The 13,668-nt window shown below is 44.0% G+C and overlaps 1 protein-coding gene across 4 annotated transcripts in view; it reads right to left on the reverse strand.

The window, feature by feature from the left end:
* The window catches only part of MAK (male germ cell associated kinase), a 62,004-nt gene that overhangs the window by 14,174 nt on the left and 34,162 nt on the right, over positions 1 to 13,668 (reverse strand). For all 4 annotated transcript variants that reach the window (XM_045298250.1, XM_004712190.3, XM_045298248.1 and 1 more), the window contains exons 11-12: positions 12,021 to 12,169; positions 1,848 to 1,979 (exon numbers count right to left, since the gene is read on the reverse strand). In XM_045298250.1, coding sequence (XP_045154185.1) covers positions 1,848 to 1,979; positions 12,021 to 12,169 — 281 coding nt within the window. The remainder of the gene's footprint in view (positions 1 to 1,847; positions 1,980 to 12,020; positions 12,170 to 13,668) is intronic.

Genomic DNA, 13,668 nt, shown 5'->3' on the forward strand with positions numbered 1-13,668 from the left:
GAGCGCTCACTGGAAATCAGTTACTGTATATGCTCGAGTATATGCTGACCCGAATATCAGCTGAAGCACCTAATTTTACCACAAAAACTGCATTAAAAATGTGCTGAAGAACTTGGCTTATACTTGAGTATATATGGTATATGATCTCAGTTGGTTCAGAGAAAATATTATTTTTAAATCGTTGGTAAAAATCAAGTCCCTGGGTCGTGCTGCAGTGTGGGGTGTAGCTCAGCACACGTAAGTGGATATGGCTGAGTTTTTAAAAGAGTCTGGGAAACTCATAAGAAGTCCTAAGTGGGCTGGCAGACGACAACAAATCAGAATACCCTAGTAGGCTACTCACTTGCTACAATAGAGTTCTTCAAACTTCTTTGATACAGTATCACCTACATTTAAAAATAATAATCCAGTTCCTCTTGACACACTTTTCAATTGACACCTAAAGTTATTCCTCTTAAGTTTAGCCGTTGCAAAGGAGGTCAGTTTCTGACATATTATAATTATTGGCATTTGAAAATAAATTATATTGTTCCTTTAAATGAAACCAATAGAACCCAAATACCATTGTGAGTTTATGCTCATCTGTGATGATATTTAAGAAAATATATAAACATGTTCCTTTTTGAAGTCAGATATCTTACATAAATCTTCTTTCTCTTTAAAACTGATTTTTTAATTCATATGCACACTACTCCCAAACCATATAAAAAATACCTTTAAGCTTGAAAGTTTTAAAAATTGATCTTTCACCATGTCTACAGACTTAAACTCTTCAAAATTACTTCTTAGAATCGTCCATATATTAAAAATGGTTTTTAGGGTATAGTAGCAATAATTCTTTGTGTATCATTAATCAAACAAAATACACATTATAAATTATGGTCATGAAATAGGAAAAGTTGCTGCTGTTAGAAACAGCTCTGAATGAGAAGGGTGAGAGTATTTTTCAAGTAGTTCAAATGCTCAAAAATGAGTATTACTTGTTGTTAGAAACGCTAGCTAGGGTTCGGCTTCCATTCTACTTTTCCTTCCCCCTCTTTCTTTCCAACTTTAACAGAAGGCGGAAACACTGAGAAAGTGTCCACACAGATAGACGGCTGGGAAGGAAGGGTGTTTTCTTACAGCACTGCACTAAATTCTTTGAGCCCCTTCTAGGGTAGAGGCTAAAAATCAGGTAGGGACTTAGCATAAAAAATTACTAGAAATTCAATTCAGTCCTCTTTCAATTTTGTGAAAATCAAGAATTGGTGGTGTTGTCAGGTTAGCAGTAGGCTGCTAACCACAAGGTCTGCAGTTCAAACCCAGCAGCTGCTCCATGGAACAAAGATGAGGCTTTCTGCTCTGGAAGATTTCCAGTCTAAGAAACCTCGTGCAGGCTTGCTCTGAACTAAACTGGACTAGATTACAAAGAACTGGGAACCACTTGACTTAAAAAAGGGCTGCTCCCCCCTCAGAGTTATTTCCTTTTTCAGCGTGGACATCGATAAATCAAGGTGCCTTTGGATTGGCACCTCAGATACTTTCAACCCAGGAGAAGCTGAAGTGCCCTTGAAGCTGCAGTCAGAGTACTCTCGTCTTTTATAAAGCAAGAGGAGGATGGCTCTGAAAAGACACATTGTCCCCAGGCAGCTCAGGTTTTAGAAAGAATCCATACAGAAAGTGAGGTTCTAGCAAACAATCCCCTTTAAAACTCTATCTGTGTTCCAGTCTTAGTTGGACAATCTTTCTGTACCCCAGGGGTACACACATCCCAGTTGGAAGTAGGCAGCTGCAGCAGAGTTAAAAGTAACCATCTGTAGGAGGGGGAAAATGCATACATTTATATTTGAAATACACTCTTGCGTTACCTGCATTGCTTCTCTTGAAAGCAAATTCTGCCCCAAGGGGCGCCAAGGACTTAGAGAATAACGGATTATTCCAAGTGTATGGATTCGCGTCCTTTCTACTGCTTATCAAAGACACATTCTTAGGATTTACACCTTCGGAGAACAAAACAAGCATTTCAAAGGTGAGTGGGTGGTCATCTATGTCAAGGCAAAAATATATAAAACATTCAAAACAGAGACTAGGAATAACTGGAGAGAATGGAAATAAAGTTAGGCAACCATGTAGCAAATACTTGCCTTTTGATGGACCCTAACCTGATGTGCTTTTTAGCAGAGTCTGGATGGCAGCGAGCTGGGTTTCTTGGTTAAGTAATAATAAACATTTGACATTCTTGTTAAACGTCTTGTAAAAACCCCTAATTCCCTTACTTCAAAGGAGGCTACAAGTCAGTCAGCAAATATTGACTGAGCACTTACTCCGTGTCAGGCAGTGTGTGTGGCAGTGAAGAGCAATTCTTCAAAGAGATGCGTTCCCCTGGTGCGCGTACTATAGTAAGGAAAACTGGGGACCAAGAACTCAGGGGAGCTTGGCAAGTAGCACAATGGATAAGCAAAGACCCACCTGCATGGCTGATTTGTGTCTTAGACATGGTAAAAGAGAAGGCAATGAACATGTACATAGAAATGAGATCAGAGCAAACTATCAGTCTGAACACACTAGCCGCCCCAAGGGAAAAAGATGAGGCTGTCTGTTGACAGAGTGACGGTCTTGGAGACCCAACGGAGCAACTCAGTTCTGCCCTTTATGGTTGCTATGGGTCAGAACTGACCGGATGGCAGTGGGTTTGAGTGATAAATCGAGTCAGCCATGGGCACCAGTGGCTAACCACAGCTTTAATCTATGGATCTGGCGAGTTGTTTTGTTTCATTTTAAAAATTGAGAAGGACTTGACCTTGTTTCCTGTCCACTGATAATTACATACGATTAGACTTCTGAGATGATAGGAGGGCTGTCATGCCACCTAAACTCACACACGAGTGTTTCCTTCAGACATCATCACTGAGGGCTCTGCTCATTTAGGGTGTTACCAACTGTTCCCAGGAAGTAGGAAACTTTTGCTTGACAGTCAATGAATTTTTTTTTAAGTTTCATATTTATGAGATATGTAATAAAATCCCTTATCTTGAATCCTGAAGTATGAGCCTCAAATCTTACTTATAATCAACCCTCAAAAATAATGACATCAAAACCACTCTATCTGGTAATACACTACCCTTTCTTATACGCTATAGTTTCTTATGGGTTTGGGCTTTTAATAAAGTAGATATACAATAGGCAACTACCTAGCAATAAAAAAATGTACTTTTTTTAATCCATCATATAAAAACATTTTTACCCAAAGAGAAAGTAGAGGGAAACGTGAATCATCTCTTTAAGTGAACCCTGTTTTCAACAAAGGAAAAGCCTTGAACTATTCAAAATATAATTTTTTAATTCCATCATCCTTGGCAATATTTTTTAAGTAGTTGGTTTTGTAAAGTACATAAATAGAATATTGAAGATAATCAGTTGGATTCTAGGCCTTTTTAAAGATGAAGCGTAACTCCAAATTTATTGGAAACAGACACACTGTAGAATTTTAAATGATTAGTTTACAAGCTTTTATTGAACATCAAATATACATCTCCAACACTGTGTTCAGAAGTAGAACTCCATATAGCATCATCTCTCACTTCAAATGAGGTCAAACATCAGTTAGCAAACATTCACTGAGCACCTACTACGTGCCAGGCAGAGCGTGTGGTACTGGAGAAAAAGCAGTGTGAACGACACAGCACAAACCTGTGTCTACCCTTCTGGGTCTTACAATCTAAGAAGAGAGGCATTAAATAGTTACAATCAACAGCATGCAAAGTGTTTAGAACACACACAGGTTCCCAAACTTATTTGGTCCTTTTCAGAAACAAAAGTATTCAACCAAGTCATTAAAAACGTTTGTGCTACAGCCCACAAACCAGGATAAAGAGCAAGTGCCTGCTGGTGCAGTCTGCCCCCCACCCCCACCTCCCCCACTCATTCCAGCGTGCTGTTTAAGAAGCACTGCTTTAGAACAGAAGCAACTAAGCCAGTCTTTTCATTTTCAAAAAAAGCAACTTCAAGCTGACACGTGAAGAATGTTCAGGGCTCACTGGGAGGAGGTGTGCGCACCTGGGAGAAGCAGGAGCACAGGTTCTCCAATCAGCTGAGAGGGGAAAGAACTCAGGAAGGTCGGCATGGGCAGGACAAGCAAAAGGAGGATGGGGGTGAGTGGGGCCCAGATCGTGTGGGAGTTTGTGGGAAACAGAAGGATTTCTCCCAAGTTGTCTCCCCCCAAAATATGCCAAACTTAGCTGCTTGCAAATAACTTGGAGGTCATCAGAAGTAGATCATGGGTTATTCTCCCTAAGGGTTATCAGCCATCTAGAGCAAGCAGTCACCATTGTTTATCCCACAAGTAGCGTCCACTCCCTTCTGATGATAGTAGTTGTGTTTCCTTGTAGGAGACCCCAGAGGTCAAGCCCACCCAAGGGTGATCAAGGGTTAGGCAGCAATCATGAAAGTAGGGTCCGCCCATCTTGTCACATGTCTATCTCTAGTCCCTCCCATTCCTACGTGCACACCCCTAACTTATCCCCTTCCTGTCACGCTTATGCCTATCGTACATCCTCTTCCTATGATGTGTATGCCTGTTGTACTGCCCCTTCCTGTGACGTGTGGTTACCTGTAATCACGCCCCCCTAAGTAATTATAACCCTTGGTTAGCAATAAAGCGGATCTCTCCTGCTCTCCCACCGGAGCTCTCCCAACGAGGACCACCAAGCGGGGCTGAGGTGAGCATGCTACTATGAATTGTGTCTGACTCCATTACTTCAATCTCTCTCCTATTTCTCATGCTCTCTATGACTTTAATATTTACTTATTAACGCTGTACAATTGCACCTACCGGACCTATGATGATTTGTTGGGGGCCCTCCTTTCCCCCACAGGAATTCTGAATTCCAGGGAAAGACATTCATAAAATGCAGCTGGAGAGGCAAGTATAGAACTGACACAGGGTACTGCATAAACAGAATAAAAAGAAGAATCGAAGTGATGGATGGGGTAGAGAAGTAGCCACAGCCCAGGGTTTCAAAGGGATTAAGGTGTGAGTGCTCTGCCTGTGTTCTGAGCACACGGCTGCTCGTTTGAGAACTCAGACTCCTGCATCTCAGCCAGCGTCACAGATCTGCCAGTTCCTACAGTACAAGGTCACGATGTCCTACAATTCCACGGTACATCCCTATAGCTCTCATCATCCTAGAGGCTGAAGCTTAATAAACCCTTATCTACTTGGCTTTATGGTGAAAAAGAGAGGGCCCCAAGGATATTATTATTTTTACTCCCAGAAAGTACTCGACTATAAAAATAATGGCACTGACTGCTCCTGTTAAGGGTGATGGAACATTTGGGAATGGTTCATGGTGATGGTTGAACAACATGCTAAGCACACTTAGTGTCGCTGAATTATACTTGTCCTGGAAACTGGCTGATGTGACACACGTCTTATTTTCTAACGATTTACCACAAAGGCAAACCAAAAACTACGGATCATAAAACAAAATTTCAGGGACATACTTGGCTTTTACCCTTTGTACTGAGCCTGGTTCAAGTTGGGGTTGGGAAGTGCTCAAAAAACTTTATCTACTGGCTTGAACTAAACTATTACCTGGTCTCTAACCTCCTCACCCAGAGCTTAAAGGGCCATAGTCAATAGAGAGAATGACCATGGGGAAAAGAAAGGTCTAAGCTTATACTTCAAACAGTTCGATTGAATCTGGGGACTTTCTTTCGGTCTAATCAGAACCATGCTTCCAACCCAGAGTAATTTGCACTTTGTTAGACTGGTTTCAGTCTAAAAGAAAACATCCACACTAAACAGGGGCCCTGAAGACAACATCAGTGAGCAGAACTAGGAGAAATTCAGATCCATTTATCTTTTGGAAAATTTTTACAAATGCTCTTTTCTACCACCAGTTGGCTCTCTTCTAAACAAACTTGCTCAGTTTCTATCAGACAACTACACTCAATTCCTCTTTAATTTGTAATCTGGGGGGAAGTCTCCCCCCTGGAATCCACGTTCTACAAACGTCCTCCTGTCTTGCTTTCGCAATCACACCCCAACTCTCGCTGCTCCCACACCAAAGTGTGCACACCCACTGGAACTCTGTCGACCTTGGTTAAAGCAGAGGTCTCTGCTGTGCTCAAGTGGACCCCGTCTCTCAAGTCCCCGTCACCCCTTCTTCAGTCTCACACTCGGTCCCCCCCTCTATTACACAGCCCATTCCTGCCTTTGTGCCCACTTTCCTTCCTCCCCCTCGCGATTCGCGCGGAAACTGCTCAGTGAGGCTTGATGTCATCAACAGCCTTGTGCGGTTAAACTTCATTGGAAAATGTCCAGCCCAGGCGGCCCAACAGCTCGGCACCACGCGATCCCTTTTTAGGTCAACTCTTCCATCGTGGCAGGTTTTATAGTCCAAACCGGGGGACCTTTTCCTCGTCCCCCTCACTTGGTGGGCTGCTGCTTCTCAGCTACTTTTAGCTCCTCCTCCTCGACCTCTCCCTTCTAAAGGTCACCCAAGGGTTTTCCCTACAGAATTTCTCCAGCGAAGATCCTGGCCAAGCCCGTGGGTTTCCATGCCTCTGGGTGCCACAAACACCAAGCCGATGGCTGTCGAGTCGAGTCCCACTCACGGTGAACCCATCTGTGGGCACCATGGGGTTTTCAATGGCTCAGTTTTTTCAGAAGTAACTTTCCAGTCCTTTTTTGGAGTGGACCGGAAGCTCCAGTCTTCTGGTTAGGAGCACTGTACCTAACTGTGTGCGCCACTCAGGGACTCCTAAACCTGTCATCTCATGCTCAGTCGAGGCTCTTCCATCTGACTGCCTGCTTGACCCTTCTACATTGGAATATTTCCAACTGTCTTAAAGATGACACCCCCAACTGTCAAGGAAGATTTCGTCTCTACCCCAACCTACACACTGAGTCTCCCCATCTCAATAAAGATCAATGCGTCCACCCAGGCTTCGGGCACCCAATTCGCCTCCCCCTTGCTTCCCACTAACAATCCAGCAGCAGGTTCATTGCCAGAACACACCACAAGTCCACCTCTCTGTAAACCACATTCTTTACCCTGGCTGAGTGCGGTGGCTCCCATCCTGGCTTCCCCCTGCCCTTATGTAAACACTCTCCACACAGCAGCCAGGGGTCCTTTTGACTGCATAAAACCCCAAACCCTTCCAAAGGTTTCGCCTGGACCAGGAACCAAATCCGAATGATCCCTGATGGCCTAAAGGTGCTACCTAATCTGAATGCTGACGACTTCCTGCCTTCCCTGCGCCACAGCTGCCCGTGCTGTGGTGTAGTTCTTGCATCTCTGCCTGGAACACGAGACAGCCTGGTGGCATGGTGGGCCAGCGCCACCCCCCCAAGGGAGAAAGCTGTGGCGGTTTGCTTTCATGAAGAGGCCAGCAGAGGCACTCCAGGGGGCAGGTGTGTGTGCCCCCCAGGGCCGCCAGGAGCTGGAATTGACTGCACCACAACGGTGGCGGCGGCGACCTGAAACACCCCTCCTCCTGATGGCTTTCTTCACACCTTGGCGGTATCAGTGCAGGTGTCACCTAATCGAGGAGACATTCCCTGGAAACCATTCCTACTTTCTCCTCCCTCCCTTTTCATGAGCTGCTTATCGCTACCTGTTAATGTTCTTGTTTCTCCTCTCTCCACAAGGTTATAAACTCCTGGGGAGCCTGGGCCATTTTTGTTATTGTTGATAATGCCTACTGGGCAAAACACCAGCTCAACTCCTACCTCCTATGCCTGTGACTCTGTTTGGGCTTTCTTTTGTTATGTTCATAAAGTCAGACCGAGTAGGGGCGGTGGGTGCTAAACCAAATCTCTTCTGAGGGATGGCTAATATCAAAGGGAAATTAGATACAGATATACAGGGGGGTGGGTAGAGCTCAGGTGAGGCACCTTCTACAGCCACGGAACTAGGGCCACTGACAAGGGGAGATCCTTTAGTGCCTGGTCTTTAGAGCAATGAATTTCTGTTCTTTAAAGGCACATATTTGTGATATGTGTGTTACAGAAGCACTGGGTAATCAGACAAATGTTATATATACAAGAATTAGGACAGTTAAGTTCCTGGGTCATATTTGATACATGTTATTGAGTGAATGAATAATATGAATGTATCTACCAAGTGGGTCCAGACATGTAGGTTCAGAGTACCCACACAGCCTAGAATGTTTTCCCCCTTTTCTGCACTCACTCTGAGGCCCAGCTCCCTGCCCTCTTACATAAAGATGGTTCCACCCCCTCTAGGTAGAGCTGCACCCTCCCTCTCCTCTGTGCCTTCACACTCAAAGGAGCCTTGGTGGCACAGTGGGTTAAGTGCTAGGCTGTTAATCACAATGTTGGCAGTTTGAACCCACCAGCTCCCCCTAAGAGAACGTTGAGGTTGTCAGCTCCCCTGACAAGGCCAGTCTTGGAAACCCCACCGAGCAGTTCTACTCTGTCTCATAGGGGTGCTGTAACTCGGAATCCTCTCAAAGGCAGGGGAGTGGAGCTCCGGGGATCTGTGTGGGTAGGACCGGCCTCTTCCTTGTTGACAATGCAGAGCACAAGTAACAAGCTTTCCAAATGAGAAATGCCATGCTGAAGGAAACAGGGATTTCCAAGATGTGCTATCAAAAGGTGGGGTGCCACCCAGGTAGTGGCAGAAGTCAGGGAATGCTGAAATTGTCCAAGAGGCACGATCATATCTTTTTGATAGGATAAAGATGCCTTACGGAAGAGTGGCTATGTGCTTGGCTATTAAGCAAAAGGTTGCTGGTTGAGACTCACCAGCCATTCCATAGGGGGTAAAAATGTGGCAATCGGCTTCCATAAACACTGCGGACTTAGAAAACCAGAGGGAGGTAGGATTGCTGAGTCAGAATCCAATCAGTAACAACGGCCTGATTTGTAATGTGTGGTTAAATAATAAATCTGTATCCAGCCTCAGGGAGCTTGGAGAGGCGCATTTTGGCCTACTCTTTAGATGTTGTCCCTCCAGAAAGCCCTGACTGGCAAATTACGAGTAAGTTGAATTGGAGAGCAGAGCCCTGATTTTCCCAGGTTCCCACAGGCATCTAAGAGGAAGCTGCCTAATGAGTACTAGCGTTTTTCCTGTCTGCTGGCAAAGAAGTATGTCCATAATATGAGAATGCCCTGGACCCCAAATGAGACCAACTTGGGAAAATATTACTCCCCATTTTTAAGAATCTAAGTTTAACAGCACAAAGTTTTCCTCAAATTAAACTAATGGTCACAGCTGTGAAATTTTGACCATATGAGAAAGAATACTCCCCCTACACCCCCTCCCCCACCCAAATATCAAACCTACTGTTGTCGAATTGATTGCGACTCACAGCAGCACTATAGGATAGAACTGTCCAAGGCAGTAAATCATTACAGATACACACCGCCACATCTTTCTCCCATGGAGTGGCTAGAAAAAAAGAACTGGGGCTTTGAGATCAAGAATAGATTTCTAAAAACTCATAAAATAATTCCATTAAAAAAATTAGAATGATAGAAAATGCCCAGTTTACATTTTCTATTTGGAAAAAGTTGCTGTGTAGTAAAATTTCTAATCCCCATCCTTTGCTCATAAGAGTTAAGCTCTCGGTCTCTAGCTTTCTGAGGACACTCCTGTACGTTCACTTCGTATATGGCTACTCATAAAATAGCATCTCCCGGCCCCCAACTCTTTCTCTATCAAGATGTACAAAGGTTTCCAATCTTACAACACGGGTTTTTCATATCTTCTTCCCAAGGCTCATCCTGGCGTCACAGATACTAAACAATTTGCTTAAAATGAAAAAAAGGAAAATTATTTAATCCATTAGATCTTCGCAATTGTTGCTCAACAATCTCTCCGAAGTACATAATTTTAACTCTGCCCTTGAAGCCTCCATACCCATCCCTCCCTCCCCACCTCTTGGACATAATTCAGCTTCTTCTTCACCAATCAATACAGCACTGTGCCCTGACCCCTCCCCCAATTCCCCCTCCCACCAAGCATGCTTCCGTAAATTCACTTCCACTTACTTAACCTACAATACCCACTATGCCTTTGGCTTTCCATCCCTCCATCTCTACCCTTTTGGCTCATTTCCATTTTTCCCCTTTCTCTAGTTGTTGGCAATCGGAGGGGATCCCTATTGGATTTGTGGAACTGAAACTTATGATTGCCTACAACATGCACAAGAAAGCTTGTTAAGCTTGAATCTGTTGCTGCTAGCAAGCCAGCCTCAACCTTTTCTCTTGTCCTCCCTCCCCCTTCTCCCTGGCCAGCATCTGAGACAGTAAGGGCTATGGCTGACTTCAGGAGACTTAGGTGTGAACGGCAACTCAGATGAACCCAGGAGCCTGCTGGCTGCATTTGAAAAGCTAGAAATGGTCGTCCCGATAAGAACACAGAAGAACAAGGTCACCTCCTTTTATTAGACTAGAGACATAGTTCTATAGGGAGATACACCGTGATATTAAAAAGTGATTTGTTTGAACTTTAAAAATGCGTCTTCACACTGGATTTAGACCCAAAATGCTATTTGAAGACACATCAGAACCCCCTCCATCAGTCAAGATCTATTTCCCAATCTCCATGTTAAGGTTTCTAACCACCCACCAGCTACAACAACTTGGATGTTTCATAAATCAAACTCACCACCGCCAAGTCCAATCCTACTCATAGCAGAACTGCTTCATAGGGCTTCTACAACTACAAATCTTCTTGGAGGCAGACAGCCTCGTCTTTCGCCCATGAAGTGGTTGGTGGGTTCAAACTGCTGACTTTTCAGTTAGCAGCCCAACGTTTCGACTCACTGCACCACCATCCCAAATTCATGCTCTACCTCCACGATCCTCTCCTCACCTTATATTCTACCTATCAGTTAACAGGACTGCATTCCCAGTTTCCAAGTCAAGAACCCAGAAACCCAAAAAAAGAATAAATCCCACAAAACTAAAGTCGTTGTCATGCTGACTCATAGCGACCCTATAGGGCAGGATAGAACTGCCTGTGGATTTCTGAAGCTGCAATTCTTTCCGGAAGTGGAAAACCTCACCATTCTCCCTCGGAGTGGCTGGTGGTTTTGAACTGCTGACCTTCTGGTTACCAGCCCAATGTGTAACCACTACACCAACCAGGCTCAAAACTCAGAAGCCAGTAATAATTCTTTCCTTTCTTTCTGGACCAATCACACCAACCTGCAACATCCTGCTGGTTCCATCACCAAACTAGCTCTAGAGTTTATCCACCTCTATCCCCATTCTATTACGCTGGGACAAGCCATTACCCTCCCGTCTGAGAATCAGCAGTGACCATTAACCATGTCCGAGAGACCCTCCGAGCCCCTAGCATGCTCTGCCCAATAGCCAGAATGAGCTTTTAAAAAGATTAATCGCATCATTTTAAGCAAGAGTAAAAACTGCACTGTGTAAAACGTTGCAAATGGGTGTGCAGGATAGTGTGATTTTTAATTCAACCAAAAACCCACTGTCATCAAGTTGCCGCGGACTCACAGGAAGCGACCCTATACAGGGCACTGAAGCTGTGCGGCCTTTTGGGAACAGATAGCCTCATCTTTCTCCGACTACCGTATACATTTGAGTATAAGCCGACCCGAATATCAGCCGAAGTACCTAATTTTACCACAAAAACTGCATTAAAAATGTGCTGGAAAACTCGGCTTATACACAAATATATATGGTATCTTAAAAAAAAAAAAGAATAAAATTAATTCCCAAAAAAGCAAGAAAAAAAAAAACCACCACCGGTTTTTTAAACAAAATCTAGTCTCCTACTGTAGCTTTAGGGGGCAGAAGTGACACGATTATTTTTCAAAGCATATTCATCAAGAAATATGTGTGTTTCTTGTGTGAATTCCAACAGATGGCAGGGGCAGGTGGTTCAGAACAGTGCTTGGCGACAGGCTGAAGCCACCGATTCGAACTGTGGTTGTACTCTGTGTTCCTTTGGTGCCCTTTCATCAAAGAGCTGAAGATGCTTGGGTTTGACCTGACCATATTTTAGTTAGCAGCACACACCTTTACTTTCTCTACTTACCTGGAAGGTATCTCGATTGTTTCAAATAGTACTGCTTAGCTGTTGAAGCAGTTGATAATTCAGAATCAGATTTTAAGGAAACAGCGGGAGGTAAGTTTTTGGTCTCCTCTGCTAAGTGGTTGGCGTCTGGGGGTATAGACTCGGGAAGCCTGCAAAGTCAACAGAAGCTTCTATCACAACATGCATGCTCCTAGGTTCTCACCCACCCTCTGCAGTCCTTTTCAAACCAGTCAGTCAGATTCCGTTTGCTGACAAGGAGTGCTGACTTTTCCTTTCGGTTCATAGTAGGCAGCACATAAAATAATTGTTAATCCTAGGTGCTGTAGCAGAAAAGTTCAACAACAGCACAGACTGTGTAAATATGCTGGCAACTTACCTACAACACCTAGAGTTGGGGATGGGTTTACAATGTGGGAAGATGGTACACTGGAAGGGAAGACCATCAGAGGCCTCTTTAGCGGTCAACTCAAGTAATTTATAATCAGGGGTTTGGGGCTGAAGAGCCCTGGTAGCATTGTAGGTTAGGGGATGGATTCCCAACTGCAAGGTCAGTGATTCAAACTCACCAGCCACTCCTCAAGAGAAAGATGAGGCTACCTACTCCCATAAAGATTTACAGTCCCCCAAACCCTTTATAGGGTCGCTATGAGCTGGAATCGACTCAATGACAATGGGCTAGGTTTGTTCTTGGTTTTGTCTGGTTTTTGGTGTTTGGGGCTAGTGACATACTTAGAAAATCAGTTTTTGTTGAGACGCATCTATTCTGAAGTGGGCTGCACAGATGTAGCCTGTGGCTAAGCACCTGGAGGGCTAGTTCAAACCAACCAGCAGCTATTGAGTCCACTCGTGACAGTCCCTTGAGAAAGCATGCACATTTTTATGCCTGGATTTAGAAAACCAGATAGTCCCACAGAATATTCTGTTACATCTCAAGGGGAATCAATTAATAATACAGGTGTAATAGGCACAAGACAAGGAAAGGCAGAAAGTCTTTTTAGTGGAAGATAACAGTTCTTCCTTTGGAGACAGTCTGCAAGCGGTTACACCCTGTGCAGGGTGAGATTTGAAATGATGAAAGGGTTGACTTTCTTGAGCAAAGTAGGAGGATTAAGCAGGTTTATTGCCAAATTTGTAATGTGAAGGAAGAGTATCTAGGGAACTTGAGGATCTGATCTGGAAACTGTCTGGGTAAACATAATCCAAGACTATGCAATTCTTAGAGCCTCTTCCTCTGCAGGAAGGGTATGTGTACCCCAACACCAAAGTTTGTCCTATGCAAGGCAAACGGCTGTTAGGGAATTTCCTCGTGCCAAAATTCCTCCCCCTACTCTTCTATGACAAAGGGGAAACAAATTCAATGTTCTCTTTCCAAAATGTAGTCCATCCTCACTTCAAGGTCGAATAATGCACTAAGGATGACCCCACTCATGAAACAAAAGGCACACTGGACATATTTAAACACCTAGGAAGAAAATCAGAAAATGATCCCAAAAGTTCAGAATAGCAACAAACTGATAACTAAATCTGAACACCATGAGAAGACACCATTAACTTTATAAGCTGGGGTCTAGCATCTGCAAACAGTCATCCAGATTGTACATGGGAATGGTGATGACTGTAATTTACAGTTCCACAAGATTCAACAAGA

The sequence above is a fragment of the Echinops telfairi genome, unplaced genomic scaffold (genome assembly GCF_000313985.2).
Source record: "Echinops telfairi isolate 266 unplaced genomic scaffold, ASM31398v2 ScPeMD7_7424;HRSCAF=8462, whole genome shotgun sequence".
Lineage (NCBI taxonomy): Eukaryota > Metazoa > Chordata > Mammalia > Afrosoricida > Tenrecidae > Echinops > Echinops telfairi.